The following is a 24,188-nucleotide window of genomic DNA, read 5'->3' on the forward strand; positions in this document are numbered from 1 at the left end:
TATGAGTGCTTGAAACCCCACACTCCTCATCTCATGGGAATTAACTGAGAAACCGAAGAATAGCAAGGAAAAAAGAAACCAGAGATACGATCTTCCATAAAATTTCCCTGGAATGGACAAAACACCCTTTCTTTTGTTGCCATGATTGTTGCCCACCCATCAATTATCAAGGAAGATGTGTTGTTGGGCTGGGGAGGAGGAGGCGGGGGGATGGTAACAGTTTGCAGTGAGTTTTCTTGCAGAATAGGTAATGGTGATCCCTGGGTCTCTTCAAAGTCATACTGCATTAACCTCTGTATTAAAAGAGCTTTAAGGCATAGTTTTTAATACAGATCGAGGAGAAACTCCTCAGGATTCCCTTAGCCAGAATGCTAGAAATTTGAGAAGCAAGAGAGCACTTGAAAGCACATATTTAAAACTGAAAAGAGTAAAACTCTCTCCTGGCATTTTTTGTATTTACTTGTCTAATACAATCCAATGAAGATGGACATGCCCACAAATGGACCAGTAGAGTCTTCAGAGTTCTAGCAATGAAGCATGATAGCTAAGCGTAGTGGCCATGACAACATCCAGCAGGTGGTAAAGCCTGGGCCTAGGAAGAACCCCTACTAGGGGCGCCTGGGTGGCTCAGGGGGTCAAGTGTCTGTCCTCAGGTCATGATCCCAGAGTTCTGGGATCAAGTCCCCACATAGGCTCCCTGCTCTCCCCCCTGCTTGTGACCTCTCTCTCTCTCTCTCTCTCTCTCATGCTCTCTCTCAAATAAATAATAATAATAAATCTAAAAAGAAAAAACCCTACTAGGTTTTTTAATATTGTCTCATGCTCTTTCGAGGGATTTCAAGCCCTCCAGAGAATGCCCATGGCGTAAACGTCCCTTCCCTGTCTTGCAGAAAGCCCCGGGGAGAGGGCAAGAAGTGCCGCAAGGTGTACGGCATGGAGAACCGGGACCTGTGGTGCACGGCTTGCCGCTGGAAGAAGGCCTGCCAGAGGTTCACCGACTGACACACAGGTCCGCCCAGCCCAGCCGGCAGCCTGGGGGCCACTGTCCTCGCCCTCCACCGCACGTTCTGGAAAAATGCTTTTTCTTCTGAACAAAACACACTTGAAGCCCGGGAAAAAAAGCACCTCCAGGAAACTTGGTGGAATGACAGCAAAAAATAAAGAAATAAATAAGGTCACCACCCTCACTGCTCTTGCTGAGAATCCAGCGTGGGGCAGCTCTATTTTTTTTCCTTGAAAAGTCAGCTTTTGGGTTTATTTTTTTTGTTGTTTTTTGGGGTTTTTTTGTGCTTTTCTGTCTTGTTTTGTTTTTGCCGTACGTCTAGGTCTGGAAAAAAAACAACAAACGACTGTGGACTTCTGTAGCAACTGAACCAACAAAGCCCATTTTGCCTAGAGAGGAGGCATATTTTGATAAGCTTTCTGAATCATGCCATCTCTGAGATTTTTTTGACATTAAAAAAAAACAAAAAAAAACAAAAAAAAAAAACAAGGCTACACGTTATTCAGTAGCATTTGTACAGAGAACAATACCCGCTTTCATTGTGAATAGGACCTTCCCCGGTTCCCACCCGCCCCCAGCAGCGCGCACCACGCTGGGCCGCGGCAGGTGCAGGTTTGGCTCCTCCGACCTGCTCGTCTGTTCCGGCGTCGAGGACCGGCCGAGGCGGAGCGGAGCCCGAGCGCCCCGGGGCACGGACGCGGACAGACGGGCGGACAGACGGGCGGCTGACCCCGCCGCCCACCGGTGAGGCCGGCAGGCCACCTGGGTAAGCTCGATGCTGCGTTCCGGGGCGTCGCTGCCAGGCTTGCGGGGCATCGGGCCTGCCCTCAAAACCCCACCCCTGACCCGGGTCAGGAACCGCAGAGAACTCGGGCTGTCCCCGCAGGTGCGCCCGCAGGTGCGCCGCCCGCGTCCCCATCCGTCCAGAAAGACGTGCGAGCTCACCAAGCCAACATCCGTTCCCAGTGCACTTTCATAGGTTTTATGCTTTAGCATGTCCGGGGGATGGGTTCAGGAACCATATAAACGTGATAGGGGCACGTGGGAGGGTCCCAAATTTTATTTTTCTTATAAAAACGTCGGAACTGTTCGCGAAGCATTTGCTCAGAGGGAACACCAAAAGGAAAATGCGTGTTGGTATAGGAATCTCTCAGTCTAGCAGGGCCAGGGTTTGCACCGGGCCGCACCTGGCGCCTGGCGCCTATGTTGGTTGGTTGGTTGGTTGGTTTCGGGGGTAGTGGTGTGGGGAGGGGAGCAGTTGTCAGGCTCTCTCTATAAGTTCATCGTCTCTCTATCCTATTCTGGACTGCCCTGCTTAACGAGTTGTTTCTCCTATACCTATGCAAAGAAGTTTTTTAAAAAGCACCTTATAGGATGCACTGTGTCAGGACGGGGAGCCTACGATCAGCCATAGGAATGTTCGATGAAATTGCACAGAGGAAAATTTAATATATGTTTAGAGACTGTACGTACACTTTTGTTTTAAAGAGTTGAAAGAAGGCATCTAGTAATAACCAATATCCTTTTCCTCTTATGATCAAGGGAAACAGGGGGAGGTTCCGCAGTGTGAGATCCACAACCTGTCCATTCATATATTTGGGCAATTTATTTTTTAACCTTCCATTTGACTTTTTAAACATTCTTCCTTGGAAGGGATCCTGTTCTCCCCTCTTCGTTTAATTTTTATTCGAAGAACAGTGATTTCAAGAGAGCAGGAAAAGAGCTTCATTTAATTTCATGATTACCAGTCACTAGTAGCTACAGCACCAGCTATAATGTATGTTTTAGCATTTACAAGGTCAGCCAGGAAAGGGCTTTTTTTCTTTAAGTGCAGGAATGCATTTGCATCCTCAACCCCAGCATTTCTTTTCTCCTCCCTGGAGTCCTGTTGCTCTGCCTACAGACAACCTCTGCTGTGGCATGATGCTCTCTGGCCTGGCCCAGGAGGCCTGAGCTGCAGGTGGACTGCCCAGTGGCCACAACGAGCCCAGAGCTGAAGAACCATTTGAGCAGGTTCACTGTGTACGGAAGTGATGGTTCGCTGAGATGCAATCCCAGAGCAGAGGTTTTCCTCTTCGGTGAAGCTCTCTGACCCAAGATCCCTGAATTAAATCATCCAGCAAAAACAAAGTGATGGGGGCCAAATCTATCCTCCCCAGCCCCCAGGACTTTGGATCACAAGGAGGAACAGGTCTTTTCTGTGAAGCAGTCAGTCCTGGAGTGAGGTTTTGTGGCTGTCCCCCAGAGATGCAGCCCGTGATGAGTTCTGAGCGCTGGCCTGGAGGAACCAAGCTCAGGCCTTCCTTGGTTTTTAGCCAATACACAGGGGGTAAGCAGAAGTGTAAAGCTGAATGCAGCTTCCCTGGGATTTCTTCTTTCTAAAGCCTTTTTTTACATGTACTCTTCTGCATCTCCTACCCACATAGGGACTCCCTTCTGCCAACTGGCCCTGATCCCTGTGTACCTTCTTTCCAAGTGTGCACAGACCCTCAGTAGCTTCCTGCACACACAGACATCCTTTCTTTGTATCAAGACATGTAATAACTAGAGAACCATCAAAATTCACCTGGCTGGCCTTGGGAAAAAAAAAAAAGTGATTAACTTCTTGCAAGCCACCCAGAAAGCTATGAACTGCAATCTACAGCACTGATTGTAAAAGCTAAAATTAAAAAGAAAAAAAGCCATAGAGCTATTTTGTTATATTTTGGAATTAAATGAAGTGCCAAATTGAGCCTGACATTCATTTTATGCCATCTCTGTTGTACCACGTTTTTTTAATGTTTTCATTTGGGAAGAAGAGGCAGAGGACAGGTGGCAAGGGTGGTCAGTCCCACAACATGCCGGCTGGTTTACTGGAGTTCCGTCCATCCCAGGGATCTCAGACACCTGTCTGTGCAAAAGGAATGGCAATACAAAGGATTCTGGACCCAAAGTATTTTCAAACAAGGCGTGCTATAGCCTTTTGACCTTTCTCTCCCTTGATATACCTTCCTTCAGAAAATAGCTCTCATCTCTGTCTAAAGAAGGCATTTCATACTAATGGACAGGCATTCTTCAGATAGGAGCTACAAGGCAAGAATTCATCAGGCCATAGTTTTAAGCTATAGTCCTTCCCAGAGGATGTGCGCTCATTTATGGGAAGCAGTGTGACAAGTTGGAGAAAACACCAGGGTAGGAAGTGGGTGCGTTGGGGACCAGAGAGGAGGTAAGAGGCCTATGGACATCTGGCTCCCACTCATCTTCTTAATGCTGGTTGTCCCTGGGCACCTCCAAGGGAGCCATCATGTTGTCCCTCCAGGGGACAGAGCAGAGATCTCCCTTAAGGGAGGCAGCTCTGACCAGGGATATAGGGCCGCTGCGCACATCCATGGGGGGCGCGGACTTCCCACCTCGCCTGCTGGCAGGTTTCCCCTCTTGGCTGGGAAAAGCCAGTGTCAAGAATGCAGTGGGTTTCTTGACCAAGTGGGTGCTCAGCTGTGGAGTTGCCTGTCAGCAGCTCCACGCCCCAAGGTGCCCTTTCTTAGAGGATTCCTTGTCCAGTCATAACCGTGTTGCAGATGAAAACTTTCAATAGACTAGGATGGGTGTTATGGTTCTTGGGCATTCCAAAATCTTTACATGAAATAGTTCCGTGAGTGTTGCAAAAGATTTCTGAAGCTGAAATGCCCTCTATCAGATTTCAAGGTCACTTGAGTTTCAGTGTCACTCTAAGCCACACTTTTGAAAGCTGCCCTGGGTTCTGAATTAGCCCGCGTGGCTGAACCCATTTCCTCCTTCATCAGACTTCACTGGCAAATGAAAGAGCAGCATCCACTTGAGAATGCGGAGAGAGAGGTGGCAAGGACTGTACAAACAGGAGAGAATACCTTGAGAATAGTAGCAAAATACTGTAAATAATATTCATTTCCTCAGGGAAAATTAAAGGGTATGTGAAAGATAGATTTGGGAGATCCTACTAGTAGAAAGACTTTTATTATCTCTAGTGTCTCTTCAAATCAGAACAGCTTGGTGTTTGTGGGGTTTGTTCTGTTTCTGTTTCTGTTTCTAATGAACATGATCATTATTTCAAGACAAATTTACATGAACCGGACAGTGTCAACTTTTGGAGTTGTGGAGGAATGTTCTGTGTAGAAGGGGTGTTTCTTCATAGCTGACCTGCAGTCTGAGGCTGACACTTGAACCACAGGCACAGTCCCTGGCAGGTATTCATAGACTCGTGTAAGGCTTTTTCTGAATGTAATTGTGAATATGAAGCCTTGGTGTTCCTCTTTATAATCACCCGGTTGGACGACTGCACGCAGATATTCCATAGGTGGAAGCTGTTAAAGACGTGCGTTTTGCTTTAATAGCGTGTTAAGGAGCAAACTTCCATGGACTTGTATGGACAAGGTGCTGCTTTTTCTCATGACCCTGTAGAATTTCCATCGACCACATCAACTGTAGCGTTGACCTGTATGAACACAGGGAAGGATTTGTGCATACAAATGAGAGGAAACAGAGCAGAATTCATGAATATGGATGAGGATGTGGATCATTCTGGAGAAGGCGCTAGGTCCACGGGTCAACTGGAAATTTCATTTCTCTAAGAAAATAATCCTACCAGCGGCACGCACACTCTCCCTATTCCTCGTACCTGTGGGGATTCCTCCGTACTGGAACTGTTGCGTTGTGTCTTTTTGCATTGTAACTCGTCAAACCAGAAGTCAGTAAATAAAACGAGATTAGCACTTTTAGGTACCAATTGTATGAGTAAGTAATGCACACCAGTAGAGCAAGAAAGTATAAAGTGTATTTAAGACCAACCGGTTTGTTTATGGGGACTGACTGAAAAGGCCCATCTCCAATGATACCCATGCTTTAAAAGGTGTACCTATCATAGGGCTGGAAATCAAAATGGGAATTGTACTTCCAGTCCCGTCTTTGTAAATAGTTGCTTTTTTTTTTTTTTGAAGACAATCTCATGTTTTATAACTTTTCTTGTAGGTCTGAGAGTCACAATGGTAATGTGCTGTGTCAAAATGTAATCTTAAATACGATAATGATTATAACTTAATTTTCCAAATAAGACAAGAACTATACCGTGTTAGGCTTCTACGATTCTGAGAGACATGACACTTTTATAATAAGCATTAGTACTTAACTTCTCAAGTTAGCAGAACTGGAACTATTTTACAAGATGCAGTGTTTTGTAATCACAAAGAACATGAACATTTTGTGGGAAATGACCTTGGTTTTATACATTGTAGCTTATTTTTTAAAATACAGTATTTACCAGACAGGAAGTGTGAGTATTATAAGCAATTCCTGCTCTCCAAACAAAGGGCTATGCCTCTTTTAAGCAAGTGTTTTGATGCATATCTTTTCAATGAACCCTCTGCAGCAAGGGTAGAAATGCAGATCAAATGGAAAGAGTATCACAAGAGAGTCAAGAGAGCAACAGCTACTCCTTTTATCATCGCCAGTGTGTTTGCAAAGTATGATGGAGAAAGACACTTTAGGAATCATCCTATGCATCTTAAGTCGGAAAAAAAAAATGTTACTAGATATGCTTGTAGGCAATGGGAGAAAATTCTTGGAATTTTGGAAATTCCTTAGTAAAATGAGTTTCTGTCACAAAGATAAGCTTACCACACGCCTGCATCTAACCAGCAAGTATCATCGGGTGGTAATCTCTCAAACCGTGGTATGGAAGCCCAAAGATAGAATTTTGAGGTGATCGGTGGTGTTTAAAATAAGTTTTTCCTCAGCACTAACTAAATAACCTTAATTTCCTTATCAAAGCAAGTGCTTGACTTTTCACGAGAAGAACATTTGAACAGACGTGCGAGGTTGTCATCGCAAAGTCACTGTGTTCCCAAGGGTCGGGAAACAAGGGAGGGAGCCATGGAGAGTTTATTAACTGCACAAATAATTTTGAGCTTTGCCAAAACCATTTCATAATGCTGTACAGCTTTTTCTAGCCCACTCACTGTTTAAGAAAGAAAGAAAGAAAGAAAGAAAGAAAGAAAGAATCTTTTCTTTCTAAGATTTCAGTAACTCAAAAGCTAGACTAATTAGCAGTATGCAGAAAACATCAAAAGAAAAGCTGGGATAGAATGACCGTATACCCATTGAGCAATTCCTATGAAGTAGTCAGAGGGTCACTCAGACCTTGCTTTCCAACAGGCTTTAGAATCTGCACACATAAGGACTAGAATTGCATAGAGATGGGGAAAACCGTGTACAGCCTTGACTCCTGGTCTCTGAGATGAGGCAGTCTGCAAATCTCTGACTTCATTCCCTTGACTGTCTCCATTGTTAGCATTAAATCCCCCAAGAAGTGCTTATTGCTGTATGGTTTTGAACCAAATCCATCTTGCTTCTTTTTAAAATGGCAGCTAGGAAGCTTCTATGGGTTAATAGCAGAAGCCTTAGAAAAGCCAGGCAGGATCTGTAAATGAACAATTCAGATCAGGCGAAACAGGGACACTACGGAATGGTGGAGATCATTGTGAACCAGAGAGCCCATGACCCCATTGCATGCAGCAACCAGCTCTAGACAATCAGAACCATGCAGAAATCAGGCCCAGGGCTGCTAGATCTTCTGACTTGGAAATATGATATTACCTGACATTTAAGTGTTGACAACTAACTCAAATTCTTGGCCAACACTGTGCAGACCAAAGAGAACCTGTCTATGGGCAGAGGCGGCCTCTGGCCACCAGTCTCACCTGTTGGGGAAAGCACATCTCACATCCCATGTCCCCTGGGTCAGATTCCTCCCTCAACCCCCACAAACTCACCTGTTAGTACTCTCTGGGCACCTAAAATCAAAGAAGGGAAGGAGGTCAGTTATCCCAAGAAATCATTCTCATGGAAGACTTAAATATAAAACCTTAAACCAGCCTTGCCTCGGATCCAAATACGCTGAAGGACTATCCAGCTCTCCCTCTGCCCCCTTCTGGCATGCCCAGGCCACACCCCAAAGCACTGAAGAACCGTCACCCCACCTTAAGTTTTCACCTACCGTGACCACTGTGATGAGGGGCTGGCAAGGAGCAGCCTTGTGCCTTCAGAGAAGGCAGCCAGGAGCCCCCGCAGTTTGAGATCGCACACTCCACCAACCCCTCCACACCCCTTCCCGCTCCAGTAGTTTTCCAGTAGTTTTCATTCCAGCATAGAATTTCCATTGTTGCATCTCCAGCATAGCAACATCCTTGCTCCAGAACTGGTAGGTATTTTAGAGTGTCCACTAACCCCCCAAAAGGAGTTTTTCCACATAGAAAACCTTAGCGCCTCTGTCTGAGGGCAAAGACAAAATGGGAATAAATGTGTCATGGAAAAAATGAGAAGCTGCTGCTTTTGCTCAGATGGATTGACTTTAGACTGTGTCTTACACCAGAGTCCTGATGGCATTGGGATAATCCCTAACCCTTTCACATATACAAAAAGGTATGTCTCTTTCCAATACATTATTTCCTTTGACATTCCTAAGGACCCAGTGTAGAGTAGGAGTATTTAGGATCACCTCCAAGGCCAACCCATGGTAGTGTTATGTCTATGAGTCAGCCTTATCACTGACCAAAGGGAGAAGGGGAAGAATTTGGAAAAGCACTTGGCTTGGACCTAAGTCTTCCAGAAGCTAAACCGGAAAAGACCCAGGCCCCCACCAGGTTCTCAATCTGCCCTCTCAGCCCTGGCCCTTCAGCATAGAAAAAAGAAGCACATGCTCATTCATGTTGTCACATGCCAACTGAATCATCCCCGACTGTCCCCCGTTATGGTGCTGCCGTGTCCCGACTCCCAAAGTTCCAGCCAGCTGAGTGGTCAGTTAATTATAGGAGTTTCTCAGCTAACGTGATGTTGTGAGTAAAAGCTTTGCCTCCTTGGGGAAAAAAAAAATTATTTTGCTGCTACCATTCAACATTGGTTGTCCTTGTAAACGTAAATCGCTGCCAGAAAAATTTAAAACTACTCAAATGGGCAATGTTGAATGATCAAATCAGAAAGGACTGTCAACTCAAAGTTGGAAACACTTGGGGAGATGGTTAAGTCACGTTTAAAACATGAATGCTGTTTAAACAACCTTGTCAGCACCTGAGATTTCTGTCCGTGTGACTATTAAAAGGCTGCATCCACCAACAAAGAGGTCACACGAGCCCTTTCTCAGCCCTTTACCAGGCTTCATGGGGCGAGTTTAGGGTGAAGCCACTCACAGGGAGTGCGGCTGTGGAGCTAGAAGGGGCCTACACCATGGTGACCTGCCACCTGCTTCACTCTGATAAATGATGTGTTTATCATCTGTCTGAGGATACAGTGCTGGAGGAGGGGACACTCGGGCACTTTCCTCCTGTGATGGCAAAGCAGCCAGTTCTGCAATGGTGACATCCAAGCCACAGGAGCGGCAGGGCTTAGCAAACAAGCAGGAAGCTGAGGTTCCAGTAGAAGATGACTATAGATTCTGAAAGCAGGCGGAGATTGGGAATTTAACCCTCACACTGTAATCCTTGCTTTTTAAAAATGTTCTTTCATATTGGGCGCTGTTCACGTCCTTATTAATGGCCAGCTTCCAAAGGGAAAAAAATCCCTTTTATTTATAGTATGAAAATGTTGAAAGTTAATTCTTGAGCCTAAGTGTTACATTTCCTTACTAAGGGCAATTGCCTGATTTTTTTAATTCAGAAAGTTTACCATAGTAGAAAGCAACAACTCCTGAAAAAGGCAGGAGAGCTGTCATGAAAGAAAATTTTCTTTTAAAAAAAAAAAAAAAAGAGTTGCTAGTCTGTTTTCTCCTGAATTCTTTCTACCTCTCTGACTCAAGAGGAAAACCAGGACTCTGGAGAAGAAATTGAGCAGAGAGAGAGAGAGAGAGAGAACAGTCCCCATTCTGGTGACTGGTCTCACGCACCCACCCCCACCCGCCCCAGCTTGGCAACCACGCCCTGTCCACTTGCATAACCTTACTGAGGCCATGCTGTTATTATGTATGTTCCTTTCCCAAAATTCCAAATTAAACACTTTTGCTTCTGTGCTGCTGACTTCTCACTCTCCAATTAAGGTCCAAAGGGAGAAATATTACTGTAACTTGTATGTGAGGTTCAGTCAGTGAGGCTCCCCTCTTCCTTCTGACAAAAATTTCCATCTGTCTGAGCAGTTCTGGGCGATCATTCAGAGAGCAGGTCAGTCAGCATGCAGCCTGCAGTCCTCATCACAAGAGATTCAGACTCGCTGATAAAGACAAGACATAGATCTAATCCTTTCACCTGGACTCAAAGCTCTCCATGCAAGTCACCTCCCACCAGGCCTGTCCATGGGGAAAGCCAACTGTGTGATCAGAACCAACATGGAAGGACAGAAGAAAAGAGCTTCATATTGAATTTCCCTGGGCCCTGACCTCTGCCCATAATGATACAGCTTGAAAATTGACTTGGCCTTTATTGTGTGAAAAGAAAGTGGCTCCTGCAAGGTGTAATTGTTTTAACTTGATGCTCATTCAAGGAGATGACTACTCCAATCTGCTCTCACTGTTAAGCACTTGTCCCTCACCCTGATGGAGCCCTCTTCCCATGCTTTGGGCCCACGTGGCCAAAAGAGCGAAGAAAAAGGTAGAGCTTTGGGGGCCAGCAGCACCAGAGTCGGAATTACCCCTCAGGGATCTACAGTGTAGTGTAATTATAAACTAACCCCCTTCCAAAAAAAAAAAAAAAAAAAAGGATGCATCACTTTGCAGATTACAAACCCTTGCTTTGCTTTTTACACCTTTTTATCCTCCTCTCTGCTAATTGGAAATCAACGACTGTGACTTGACCAAGCCCTGTGATGATAGCAAAGCCCCTTCTTCCAAAGTATCCCAACTGTCTGGGGAACCTCTGTGATCACTGGTAGAAAGCTTTAGAATAGACTTAGATTTTTAGGAAAGAACTCAATACCCCCAAAATGTTCCATGACTTCAATAACTGAAAATGCTCTGGGTGTAAAATAACCCAGGAATGTGGATTATATATGTTTTTAAAAAAAATGCCATTAATCAATATTTTCCTACAACATGACCTAGAATTCCTATTTTTGTAATTAATGGTTGGACGATGGTCAGCCATTTAAACATAGGCTCTCTGGAATAACCAGATACTAGTGTAGTTTCCAAAGTGTTTCATGTCTCAAAATCTATATACTTAGAAGAAGAACTCAGGATAAGAAAAAAATCGCTAGGTCCCAAAGGGTTCATGACCATCATCAAATGCAACTACCGAGTGGCCTACGGTCATCTTTCTCAAATGAAGGGGCTGAGGAGCGAGAGAATAAGTTATCACAAACCCTCCGTTGCCCTTTGTCCATGGTAAGGTTTTTTTAAAAACAAAAACAAAACAAAAAAATTACAAAAAAAAAAACCTCTACTTCTCAAAATTAAGCCATCTTTTGAATTGTTTTCTACACCAAATCTAAAATGTGATCATGAAATTATACAATATTTCACATGGGGTATTTAGTGGAAATGTTGTCAGTAGAAAGCATTGCTTTTTGAGTGCCTGCTAATCGAGGAAAGCCAGACTGAAGAGAAAGAAGCAGTCCCTCCTGTGTGATGCCAGTGGTAAAATGACAGGCGTTAACTTGTAATTGGGCACGAATTCAAAAGCAATGTGGCGATGCTATCCGATTTTTAGAGATCTTTTGGAATACAATCTTACCACCATTTGGGGGTAAGTAAGTACTTGCTTACAAAAGTCTTTTAATATTAGTGAATGAATGTATAAAGTTACAAACTATGCATTTTCAAAGAGTAACATGTATTTTGTATCAAATCCAAGTAAATTTTTTTCATAGACTTATCACAAACACAAATTATTCAAAATAAACTTGAACACATAACATTACGGGATTGTGGGACTCCCATCTATACTCTTCCAGCTGATATTTTTAAAGACCGCGCATTGAAATTTCAAACTCTAAACAACTCCAACCATTAAGGTAAATAAATAGGAAATGGTTTCTATTTTACTTCTTAAGCAGGAATGAGAAATGCTGGCTGTTACAAAACGTGCCCAGTTTTTTGAAGGTGGATGTTCTAGTAACCTTGGATTAACAGGCAAACGAAACTGCATAAGGTTAATGAGCGTCGCATTGGAGAAAAAATAGCAGAGGTTGTGTCTGTTGTGTTGAATTCTCAATCTGAGAACAAAAACTACTCTCCAAAGGGTTTGGGTTATAGCATTTCAAAGAACAAAATATAAAAATGCTGTCCATCAAAGCAAATCATCCAGCTTTTTTCAAAAGTACATGGAGATAATGACTTACATTTCTGGAACGTCCAGATAGAATATACACACATATCTTCAGCCCTCTTGCTGATTTTTTATTCCCATGAAACCCTTCCCCAAATAATTTATCCTTGCTCCTTAATTAGTACTTTACTACGTTGTTACTCAGCATGAAAAAATATTCTTTCCCTTCATCTGACAATGTTGAAATAAAGAACTCATTTCTCTGCCATCCTAGTTTTCGTCTATGTCCGTTGAGAAAGTTTCTCAACCGTTTGTAGAAATATGAAAAATAAGGAAAAACGCACTTCTAAACCTGGTACTTACGGTTATACTGGATATGTTTGCTACCTATTTAGAAGTTACTGGGGGTGGGGATGTGTCTTTTTTATATGATTTTTAGCCAAATTCAGATGTTCTGATACTACATTTCTGAATACCTATCTGACTGTAAATACAGCCTGTGGAGGTTCAGGTTAATAAACCTTTTATGTGACTGTTCCTCAGACATGCTCCTTGCCAGCTTTTGGCACATTGTACATAGATTTGTTGAATGTTTCAATGATGTTGTTTTTCTAAATGCTGTTCTCTAAAAACTTTTTGAATGTTTTTTGCTTTCCATTGTTTGGGACTTTGTGTGTTGGTTTAAAATAAATAAATAAATGTTTCCTAAATATTTAACACCAGGAAAAAGATTTACAATAAACTGGTGCTAATTGAAATAGAAGACAAATTTCAGATTTGAAGACTTACAATATAAAATGTTCACACCAGTTAAACTAAACTGCACTTTCCCAAGGGGACAGCTGGTATCTACCTGCAATGGGCAGCAGTAGGACCACTGAATGTTTACAGTTTCTGTGGCCCATTTAAGTGTAGAACATAAAGATGGCACTGTCCCCCCAGAGTTGAGGATTTGCCACATTGGTCCTATGGAAGCATTTAAGTAGAAGTAAAGGCTTATAGTAAGAATCAATTTAGTAATAGTCTTCTGGTCTTTGGACTTTCATGTTCTGTAATGCTTAGCTGTAACAATGAATATGGTGTTGCCAATGTAGTCTGACATCATCGTTGACCTGTACTTATTGCGTGTATGGTTCTACCTTGGGTTGCACTGGCACATGCCAAGCCGGAACACTGGACTTTCAATAAGACCATTCTGACTTCTACAGTGTCCACACACATGAATTTAAATGCACTTGTAACTGGTTAATTACCATGGAGTCTAACTTCCACTTAATAAAAGTTTTTGTGTATCTGCTTCTATTGGAGGGCTGTTTATTTAAGTAAAGGATAACTAACTCACACCTGAGAAAGGCTCATTAAGGACAGAGGGTTGGAGGTTTTACCTACAGTTGTAAAAAAGAATTTAAAACCAAAGGGATGTCTTCCCCGTACCAATGTTCATCATCAAAGCTATCTTTAGAAATGTGCAAGACACATCTCTCTTCCAGAGTTTACCCCAATAACTACAACTCAAGCCCACTCCCCAGGCCATGACTGCCCAGGTATGTTAGCTGCTCACCCTGTGCTGCTAGTCCTGTTGTACCACACATGTAGACACAACGTGGCAAAGAGAGGAAAGGTGATGTCTATTCTTGTGCCAAGCTAGCCTGGAGACCTGCCTACAGGCCAAGGCTGGGTCCACTAGAACTTGATGTATTCACCTACAAGAGCCAAGTGTATGTGTATGTGCAGCAAGGAAGCAGGCTTTGGAGTTCAACAGACTTGAGTACAATTCCAAGTTTTGCTTCCTGCAAGATAAGTAACTGAACAAGTGATTTAACTCTTAGAAGTCCCATTGTCATGGGACATGATAATAAAAAAGAGAACTAATTAGCCTGGCTTGGGCAATATCTTACCTACTCTTAGTCCAATCCTCCTTAGCTGGGGTGGGAAGGATTATGACCTCTGTCCTTCTGCCTGGTTCAGAGAAGTTCCCACATCATGGGGCTAGTACTAGAATTACCCGAATTAACATGTCACCAGGCACAGAAAAGTGGCCCACAAATGGAAGCTAAAATATCAAAACCTGGAACCCTCAGACATCCAGAATGAGTACTTTCAAATACCGGAATTTCCTTTTCAGTTTCTTAAAAAGATTCTTTCTAAAATAAAAACATCCTGGCTTTGCAAATAGCTTACATGGCACACCCGAATGTTTTCTTGGTCACCCCCAATCATCATTATTTCATCAATTAATAAAATGAGCAGCGGACACCGAGCTGTGTAGCTCAGCCTATTCCAGAACTGAAGGGCTGTGAAGTCAGATGCCCAGTGCTTTCTTCTGTGCCAGCCCAAGCCTCAGCCCCACTCCCGGCTCAGCTCCCAGTCACTGATTCTGTGATTTCCTTGTATTCAGCACACAGCACACGGAGCCCCTCACCCTTTCCCGAGATGCAGTAGGACAGGAAGTAAAAGTAGCCTTACTGAAGTCCTACTGTGTGCCAGGCAGCATGCTGCTTGCTTTCGTGTGGTCATCTCACTTAATTCCCACAACAGCTCTATGTGTGGGAACTGTCACTCTAGTTTTATCCAGAAGGAAGCACCTTCCAAAAGTTAAGTAACTGGCCCAAGACCACACAACCCAGGTGTGGACACGGGCCTCCCCCACCCCTGAACCTGCCCAGTGGATGATCTGTGTTTTTAGGTACTTTTTAGCATGAGTCCATTGTGACTTCTCTAAAGCTGAGCTCATCTCTTGTCTCTGCCCATTGGCTTTCCTCTACTCTGGAAGCCGGTGTGGGCTGCTCGTCACCCCCTTGCTGATTCCCATCACCTCCCAGTCATCCACTTTTGTGCTGCTGTTCACGCTCTTCTCTTCTAGCTCCGGTCTCTCTCCAGGGTCCAAAGGCACCACAGGGACAGCCGGGCGCCCTGCCTTCCCATGCAACAGTTAGATTATCCGTGTGCTGCCCACGGCATCTCTGCCAGGCCCACAACCACATGGATGCCAGCCCTCCTTCCACTGCATTAGTATCCTCGGGCCTCCCGGAGATGGTTGCCAGACAGTTAACTCCCAGCATCTACATTTCTTGCGATGAAAGAGGATGAACACAGCATATCTCCGTGAATGGTGCTCAAACTGCATGCACATTCTTGCTTCTCCCAGGCTCTCCCTGCAAGGTTCCAGGAAGCTGTCCCCTGAGAGCCACTTTCAGAGGCTGTGTAGCCCTCAGGGGTGGGAAGCAGGAGAAAATATTGAGAATCTGGACTAGAGGGCAGCCCTGGTGGCTCAGCAGTTTAGCACCGCCTTCAGCCCAGGGCGTGATCCTGGAGACCTGACGTGAGATGGAGTCCCACGTCGGGCTCCCTGCATGGAGCCTGCTTCTCCCACTCCTCTGCCTGTGTCTCTGCCTCTCTTTCTCTCTGTGTCTCTCATGAATAAATAAATAAAATCTTAAAAAGAGAGAGAGAGAGAGAATCTAGACTAGAATTACCCCTGCAAGGTGATGTGTAAATCATTTGTTTGCAAAACAAGTATTTATCAAATGCTTATTATCTAAAGGGATGCTGCATAGCAAAAGTGCATGAAGTAATGAATTAATGTGGAAAATGAATGCTACTTTTCCCTCAAAAATATATCCTCCAACATGGATGGAACTGGAGGGTATTATGCTGAGTGAAGTAAGTCAATCGGAGAAGGACAAACATTATATGTTCTCATTCATTTGGGGAATATAAATAATAGTGAAAGGGAATATAAGGGAAGGGAGAAGAAATGTGTGGAAATATCAGAAAGGGAGACAGAACGTAAAGACTCCTAACTCTGGGAAACGAACTAGGGGTGGTGGAAGGGGAGGAGGGCGGGGGGTGGGAGTGAATGGGTGACGGGCACTGGGGGTTATTCTGTATGTTGGTAAATTGAACACCAATAAAAAATAAATTTAAAAAAATATCCTCCAAGACCTTACCTTTCTTGAGGTTGCAGACTATGTCTTATTTTTCTTATCCACCTTTGAGAATACACTACCAGGTGTATACACTAGGTGAGCAATACATTTTTTTAATAAATAAATGAACAAACTGATCAGAGCATTTCTTCAGGCTTTGGATATGCTCTCTGCTTTCAATATACCATTGCCCAAACAAAGCAAAGTGGGAGGAAGTAAGTGAGCATTTTGAAGACTTTTTAGTTTCTTTAGAATGTATATATTCTAAAAATTCTAAAATATGTACATTCTAAAGAAACAGCCAATTCCCAATAACCATATTGATTACCTAATAATTACCCAACACAGGACAAAGTGTACAGTAACATCCAATGTTTTTAATGTACAAATCCTTGCACATAGCAAGAATTCAATAAGTATCTAAGCAAAGAAGAAAAAGAAGAAGAATGAAGTGAAATAAATTGCAAAATGAGTCAGCACTATTAAAAGCATGCACAGTAAATGGAATGAGACCACTAGGATTTGAGTCAATAACACAGGAGAGAGAATCTAGGCTGGCACTAAGACATAACAGACACTATTTTATTTATAATGGGGAGCTAGGTATCATAGTGATTGTTTGTATCTAAGTAATATATGTAGATAGTAAAAATAAAAAATCGAGGCAGTAAACAGCTTACATTGAAAGCAGACCCCTGCTGCTCTGCCCCCTTGAGCCCCTTCATCATACACCTAGAAGCAGCTATTTCTAACTCATTTAATTGTTTCTTCTAATATTCGACTCCATTTTTTTTTCTAAATTATATGCAAGTATTGCCTGGCAAACAGGACGACCAGAACAGGCAGAGGTATCCAGAGCAAGAGAGACATGGCCCAGCAGGAGGCTACAGAGGGACGCACAAGGACTGGCAATGTGTCCGTCCGGCACAGGTGAGTGCCTCCGTTTCAAGGGTGCTCCTGTACACTGGAGATCTAATGTTCTGAGCAACACATGCATGTTGCTGGCATCAAAACGTTGATCCAGGAGCCCCTCGTGAGTTTGCAATCAATTCCCCTAAGTATAGTAACCCCTGGGGTGACCTGAAAACAGTCAAGTGTCCTCACCTCTAAGTTATATCTGTAAACTAACCTCCACTCCCGACCAGAGCCTTCAGCCGACCAGCTGGCTAGTGGGTCTCTCACCTTCTCTTTCAATAGCATTTTCACCATTCCTTAATTAGCGGATTTCATTGTAATGCCCGAATCATCACAGGAAAACATCTCAAGTCAGATTTTGAAAAATGGCTCAATGCGCAAATTCCTCATTATTCGCCTTGAGGCTATACCACACCTGCTGCAAGCCAGTACATGGTTGGTAGCACATAATAATCCCATTCAAGGGCAGCCCAGGTGGCTCAGCAGTTTAGCGCCACCTTCAGCCCGGGGCTTGATCCTGCAGACCCGGGATCAGAGTCCCACGTCAGGCTACCTGCCTGCTTCTCCCTCTGCCTGTGTCTCTGCTTCTCTCTCTCTCATGAATAAATAAATAAAATCTTTAAAAAATAATAATCCCATTCAAACTAGATTAAGCAAACACAAGGGGGGAATATATTGAAAGGACACAGGGTGTCTTGTAAGATCTAAGGATAATGTGGCAAGGCCTTGTGGAGGCCTAGAAGCAACGTTGAGAAAGCCATTGGGAAACACAAAAACAATACCCCCCTGCCTTTCCAGTCCCATCCCCTGCAGTGGTGAAAAATGGCCACCAGAGGCCCACCAGCACCTGTCAAGAGTAGTCTAACATCCTTGAGTGCAAACTCCAAGCTCAGGAGTCATTGGCCCAGCTTCAGTGAAATATCATCCCCTGCTCCTATCAACGGGGCATGGGGGCAGATGTGGTGTTAGGAATCATGGTGGAGGGTCCCTAATAAAAAGGTGTGAAGTTGGGAAGGAAATGATGGAGGGAGGAAATAATTAGCATTCCTACTATAGAATCTAAAACTCAGTTTTTCTAGCTAATCAGTATAATTGTAGAATTTATACCCAAGGGTGTATTAAAGATCACCTAACTTAACTCTTCTACTTCATAGATGAGATTCATGACCCAAGAATGTCATTTTGCATTTATTACTGTTGTTTGATGTTTGTTTTTCCTAAGATCTTGTTTGCTTGTTTTCTGAAAAACAAAGTTATCTGTTCTCTTCAACATAACCATGCAGCACATACAGAGTAGGACCACTGGAGCAACACTAGCTGAATTCAAATCCCAGCTCCACCGTATACTGGCTGTGGGACCTTTGTGTGTGTGTGGTGGGGGGGAGGGAGGTTAATTAACCTCCCTGTGCCTCAATTTCCTGCTCCATAAAATGTGAAGAATAATATGACCTACCTCCTATGAGTATTGTGCATTGTAAATGAGTTAATATGTGTAAAGTGTGCAGTATGGTACCTGATGCATATTGAAGGCTATAAAAGTATTATGTGAGTCATCGACACCATCATCATCATTTAAAAAGCTTGAGGCAAATGCATTTGCCAACAAAATCACATCAAACCATTAGAGCAGGAGCCATGTTAAGTTGCAGTAAAGCTACAGGTAGATGTTTATTTCCAACAAAGATTATTTTCTAATTTTTCCAACTTAGAATTCTTCCGTACTACAGGAGAACAAAAAAGTAAAAAGAAAATAAAATTACTGATAATTACAACACTCAAAGAAAAAGGATTGTAGATTGGTGCATTTTTTCAAACTATTTCGGTGCATATTTATGTGCATAGTTGTGATCACACTGTATATATAATTCAGCATGTTGCTCTTAGTCACTTAACATTATAGCATACGCATTTTCCCATATCATTAAATATTTTCGAATACCTCCACTTCAATGGCTGTGTAATAGTACAACATATAGTTATGCACTGATTTCCTGATATATTCCCCTATATGGAAAACATAGGTTGCTTCCGATTTTTTTTTAAGATTTTATTTTTAAGTAATCTCTACACCCAATGTGGAGCTTGAACTCATAACCCCAAGATCGAGAGTCGCATAGTCTACCCACTGAGCTAACCAGGTGCCCCTTGTTGCTTCCAATTTTAAACGCTTTTAAGCTTTAATACAGATTACCAAATTACTATCCAAATTATTTGGTTCAATTTATGCTCCCAAAAGCAAAGTGAATGAGTATCTTCCTGCATGCTCAACTGAAATGAGCATTATAATTTTTTTAATCTTTCCTAAATTGAGAGGTTTTAAAAGGTATGTCATTCTTGTTTTAATGTATACTTATTCAATACCAGCTAATGATATTAAATATTTTTCCAGGGCAGTCCAGGTGGCTCAGCGGTTTAGTGCCGCCTTCAGCCCAGGGTGTGATTCTGGAGACCCGGGATCAAGTCCCATGTCAGGCTCCCTATATGGAGCCTGCTTCTCCCTCTGTCTCTGTCTCTCTCTCTGATGAATAAATAAATTTTTTTAAATCTTTAAAATAAATAAATACACACATACATATTTTTCCATGTTAACCATCTCAAGTATTCATTTATAATATATCAATTCGGGATCCCTGGGTGGCTCAGCGGTTTAGCTCCTGCCTTTGGCCCGGGGCACGATCCTGGAGTCCCGGGATCGAGTCCCATGTCGGGCTCCCGGCATGGAGCCTGCTTCTCCCTCCTCCTGTGTCCCTGCCTCTCTCTCTCTCTCTCTCTCTCTATATATATATATATATATATATAATAAATAAATAAATAAGTCTTTAAAATATATATATATATATATATATAATATCAATTCATGTCCTTTGCCTATTTATCCTTTGACATCTTAACTTTTCTTTACATATTAGTAGGAGTTCTTTATGTTGTTAGGAGGTAAACTTCTGTCTTATTTGCTCTAATAGTTTTCCCAATTTATATTCATTTTAAATTCAGTCAGAGACATTTCTTCATACAAATTTTTAAATCACTGTCATGAAATCTGTTGATGTTTTTCTTTAAAATTTCACATCTTATTTATAGCTTAGATAGGCCCCGCATATTCAGGTATTAGAAAATATTGCGTTACATTTTCTTTCAGGTTTTTTATACTATGGGGGGCGATTTTTTCTATCTAAAATATTTTGTTATAGGTAAAGAAAGATCAAAATGTATTTTTTCATCCCAAATAGCCAATTGTCCCAGTCTCATTTATGATTAACCCAGCCGTTTTCCAGATTTGCACTACCATTATTACTGAATTGTTATAATATTGGGATCTACTCAAGGCTCTTTTGTTCACTTGGCCACTCACGTTATCTCCACTCACATTGGCCACTCACGTTATCTCCTGTCTCCTTTTCTTTGGGCATTTGCACAAGATCAGTCACAGGGATGGTGAGGTGGATAGAATCTGGTTCCAGAAAGTCATATGCTGTCATCTACTGAGAGGTTCTTTTCCATCTGGTCTTTGGACTTCTGTTTCTATCATCCCATCATTCACTCTTAATGTCTGTGACCCTGCATGGTTTCTAGTTGGCATAGTCCATGCACATCTACTGATAATACCCCATGTTACTCCCTCCGGGACCCTTCCAGCACCCTGGCCTTGTCTCGATTCTTCTGCCTCTCTCCTGGGGTCCTGGGAGACTCAAAGGCTGTTTCAAACCATCCTAGACCTTGACATGCCACAATACCTCCCTTACATGGCTTTTCTGGTGCCTCAATGGACTCTTGCTGCAGCAAGCTCTGGAAAGCAGGGCACAGAACCACTCAACTTTGAAGTCTCCCTAAATGTATTTGGCATTGTTCATACTTCCCACTCCCGCAGGATCTTTGGTGAGACCAGAGCTTTGCTCTCCTTTCTGCCTTTCCAAATTCTTTTCCCTCCTCCCCTCCCACAGTGAGTCTCTACCTTATGGTATCACATGCCCCTCCCAGCCCAGTGTCATCTTTGACAACACCTTCTCCTTCACTCCTTGTGACAAGTCCATTACCAAGTCCATTGGATTTTACCTACTAAATATCTCAATAAATACTCAATCTGTGTTTCCACTCCCACCCAGGCAGAAGACCCCATCCTTTACTCCCTGTCCTTCTTCAATAGCACCTAGCCGGTCTCCCTCAGGTACTTTTGTACCCTTACACTGCACTCTTCTCACAGAAGCCACTGAGCTCTTAAAAACACACATGTGATCACACAACTCTTATTTATCCAATTTGGCAAATTTCCTTTGCTCTCAGGATATAACTCCAGTTCCTGCCAAGGCCAGCAAATGTGAGTCCCTGACCACTTCGGCCATGTCCAATGGAACCCTCTCTCTATCTGCTGGCCATAGCCCCTTACACACACATCCTCTTTCCCATTCCAGCACCTTCTCCCATGTTCTTTCCTCTGCCTGGGAACTCCCCCAAAGTTTTACTGTCCCTTTCCCTGCATTCACCTCCACTCCCATCCTTCATCTGGTTAACTCCTCATCACTTCTTTGGAGGAAGGTTTCCACCCTGCCAGAGGTTAGGTCTCTCTTAGTCACTGCCCAAGAGCTCTGTGAGGGCAGGGACTATGCTGACCTTACTTGCTACTTCTCTGGTGTGTCGTAAACAAATGGGTCATAAATGACTGACTGACTGACTGAATGAATGAATGAATATAAAGGAAGGATGCAGGAGATGCAGGTAGGAAACATGAACTGAATCGTAAGTACCCAAAGTGTTTGTCTCTATTCAATATCAATCATCTTTTCTTTTTTTTAAAGATTTTATTTATTCATGATAGACATATATATGGAGAGAGGCAGAGACACAGGCAGAGGGAGAAGCAAGCTCCATGCAGGGACTCCAACGTGGGACTCGATCCCAGGACTCCAGCATTACGCCCTGGGACGAAGGCAGGTGCCAAACCGCTGAGCCAGCCAGGGATCCCCTCAATCATCCTTTCTTATATGTTATTGTCCCAAGTCACACACCTTAGTTTGTGACACTTAGCTTGTGGTTGATCAAAATTTCCAGTAGCAAATTGAACATATTTCTTTCCTTGTACATAATTTCATAGTCTCTGTCTACCTATTCTACCGAAGGCAGAAATGAAAGAGTAAATTCCAAATAGACTTAGGAGGGAATGAGAGTGATCAGGCCTGGAATGATACACACATCAAAATGTACTTGAAAGTTTATTAAATGAATAAACAGAATAAAAACTGCAAAGCTGGGGTGCCTGACTGGTTCAGTCAGAAGAGCATGAGACTCTCGGTCTCAGGGTTATGAGTTCAAGCCTCATGTTGGGTGTAGAGATTACTCAAATAAATAAACTGTTTTAAAAAATTGCAAAGATACTTCAGTCACACAGAGTCTGATCTTCCAACACCCTCTACCAAAAAAAAAAATATATATATATAGCAGAAAAATAAAATATGAAGAGCAGCATCCCCCTCTAAGTTTTTTGTGAGGTGGTAGCAATGGAAAGAGGATGGTTTTCTGAGAAAAAAAAAAAATTCAAGCAATAAACGCTTCTGAACAGAGGTTTAAGTCCTAGAACTTTTATAATCTGACAACAATCTGGAAAAACGGGATTATAAGCATGCACCCTTGGCCTTGCCTAGACAAAATGAATCATTCTCTTTTCTCTGGCCAGTCGGTGTTTGCCATCCTCTGCGGTATCACTATTTTCAAGCAAATCTCACAGTCCAAAACTGTTATGTAAGCCACAACACCTTCACATTAAATTATTTACTTTTAATAATAGAAAAGTTATTTTTGACTGCAGTGAAACCATAAATCTAGCCTGTTTTGCTTCAGTTCATTTGTTTAGTTGGCCATCTGGCAAGATGATTCAACATAATGCAGACTCTTCCTTAGTACAAGTCAAATATTTTCTATTTAAAAGTTAATGTTGAAAAAAAAAGTTGATGTTGTGCCTACGGCTGAGCTCTAATTCTTTTTTCATTTTCTTCTCTTTGCTTTTTATAGCCACATAAACAATTGATTTGACTTAGAACTTCTTGTACACGTTTATTCACCGTATGATGATAACGTAACAAAACTGCTTCCAAATGCCACATTCGAAAACCAGTGTCATGATGATAGAGAAACCAGAATTGGGTGTAGATTCTTCTGCCTTCTGCGATTGAGGGATCATTCATCCCTAGGTAGACAGGTCTTTGGTTTTTGAGGGAAACACTTCAGAGAGCTTTGACAGTTCTTTTAGTAGAAAGAAAACAGGCTAGGGCTGCCTGGGTGGCTCAGTGGTTGAGTACCTGCCTTTGGCTCAGGGTGTGATCCCCCGGTTCCGGGATGGAGTCCCACATCGGTCTCCCTGCATGGAGCCTGCTTCCCTCTGCCTGTGTCTCTGCCTCTCTGTGTGTGTCTCCCATGAATAAATAAAATCTTTAAAAAACAAACAAACCAACAGGCTCTTTGGGCAATCCTGAATGGCCAATTTTTCTGCATAATACACAAATGGAATTTGGACAGTTGGGCAGCATGTGTGGAGGGCACAGAGGATAAACGACCTTGGACTAGGAAAAGAAGCAGGGAGATTTGAGGAGAGTACAGTGCTGTCCAGTAGAACTTTCTAAGATGATGGAAATGTTCTACATCTCCCCACCGCAGTAGCCACTTGCCACATGTGGCTATTGAGCATTTAAAATGTGGTCTTATGACTGAAAATCTGAATTTTTAAAATTATTTAATTTAAATTTAAATTGCCACATGTGGCTAATGGTTATTCTCCTGGATACTGCAGAAGAGAGGACTCTTGACATCAACCCCCCCCCTCCCCAAACCTGAGCTGAAAAGAGCAGGGAGAAGGCTGAAAGCTCCAGAAAGAATCCCCCAGGGTAGGGACTCTGAAGAACTTTCAAGAAGGCGATGAGTGAGTGAGTGATAGTCAATTTTAAGTTGCTGCTTGCTCTATGTTTCCTTTCTGTTGCCCACAAACCTTCAGTAAACATCTCCTAGGCTGAAGTGACCATGCATCTCAGCTTGCCTGGGACTGCCACTTAGTGTCTGATGCCCTGGTGCAATTACTAACGGTCCCTGCTTCACTCTCAAGTGTCCCACTTGGACAATGGATCATGTCAACTCCCTACTTACATACATAACCTTGTA

General features: G+C 42.9%; 2 protein-coding genes across 8 annotated transcripts in view; one reads left to right on the top strand and one right to left on the bottom strand.

Moving 5' to 3' along the window:
• The window catches only part of ZNF704 (zinc finger protein 704), a 253,690-nt gene that overhangs the window by 219,384 nt on the left and 10,118 nt on the right, over positions 1-24,188 (top strand). For 2 of the 3 annotated variants that reach the window (XM_077876458.1, XM_077876457.1), the window contains exons 9-10: positions 891-1,769; positions 16,942-17,060. In XM_077876458.1, the coding sequence (XP_077732584.1) occupies positions 891-1,002 (112 nt within the window). In that variant the 3' untranslated portion in view covers positions 1,003-1,769; positions 16,942-17,060. Of the gene's footprint in view, positions 1-890; positions 1,770-16,941; positions 17,061-24,188 lie in introns of those variants that run through there. The other variant, XM_077876456.1, reaches the window with a different exon arrangement.
• The window catches only part of LOC144300439 (uncharacterized), a 97,470-nt gene that overhangs the window by 23,082 nt on the left and 50,200 nt on the right, over positions 1-24,188 (bottom strand). For 2 of the 5 annotated variants that reach the window (XM_077876462.1, XM_077876463.1), the window contains exons 1-2: positions 8,010-8,187; positions 7,786-7,806 (exon numbers count right to left, since the gene is read on the bottom strand). The exons of 1 other annotated variant lie outside the window; for it this stretch is intronic. In XM_077876462.1, the coding sequence (XP_077732588.1) occupies positions 7,786-7,806; positions 8,010-8,172 (184 nt within the window). In that variant the 5' untranslated portion in view covers positions 8,173-8,187. Of the gene's footprint in view, positions 1-4,959; positions 5,454-7,785; positions 7,807-8,009; positions 9,599-24,188 lie in introns of those variants that run through there. 2 more of the 5 variants (XR_013367062.1, XR_013367063.1) reach the window with 2 other exon arrangements.

Source organism: Canis aureus, chromosome 28 (assembly GCF_053574225.1).
Source record: "Canis aureus isolate CA01 chromosome 28, VMU_Caureus_v.1.0, whole genome shotgun sequence".
Lineage (NCBI taxonomy): Eukaryota > Metazoa > Chordata > Mammalia > Carnivora > Canidae > Canis > Canis aureus.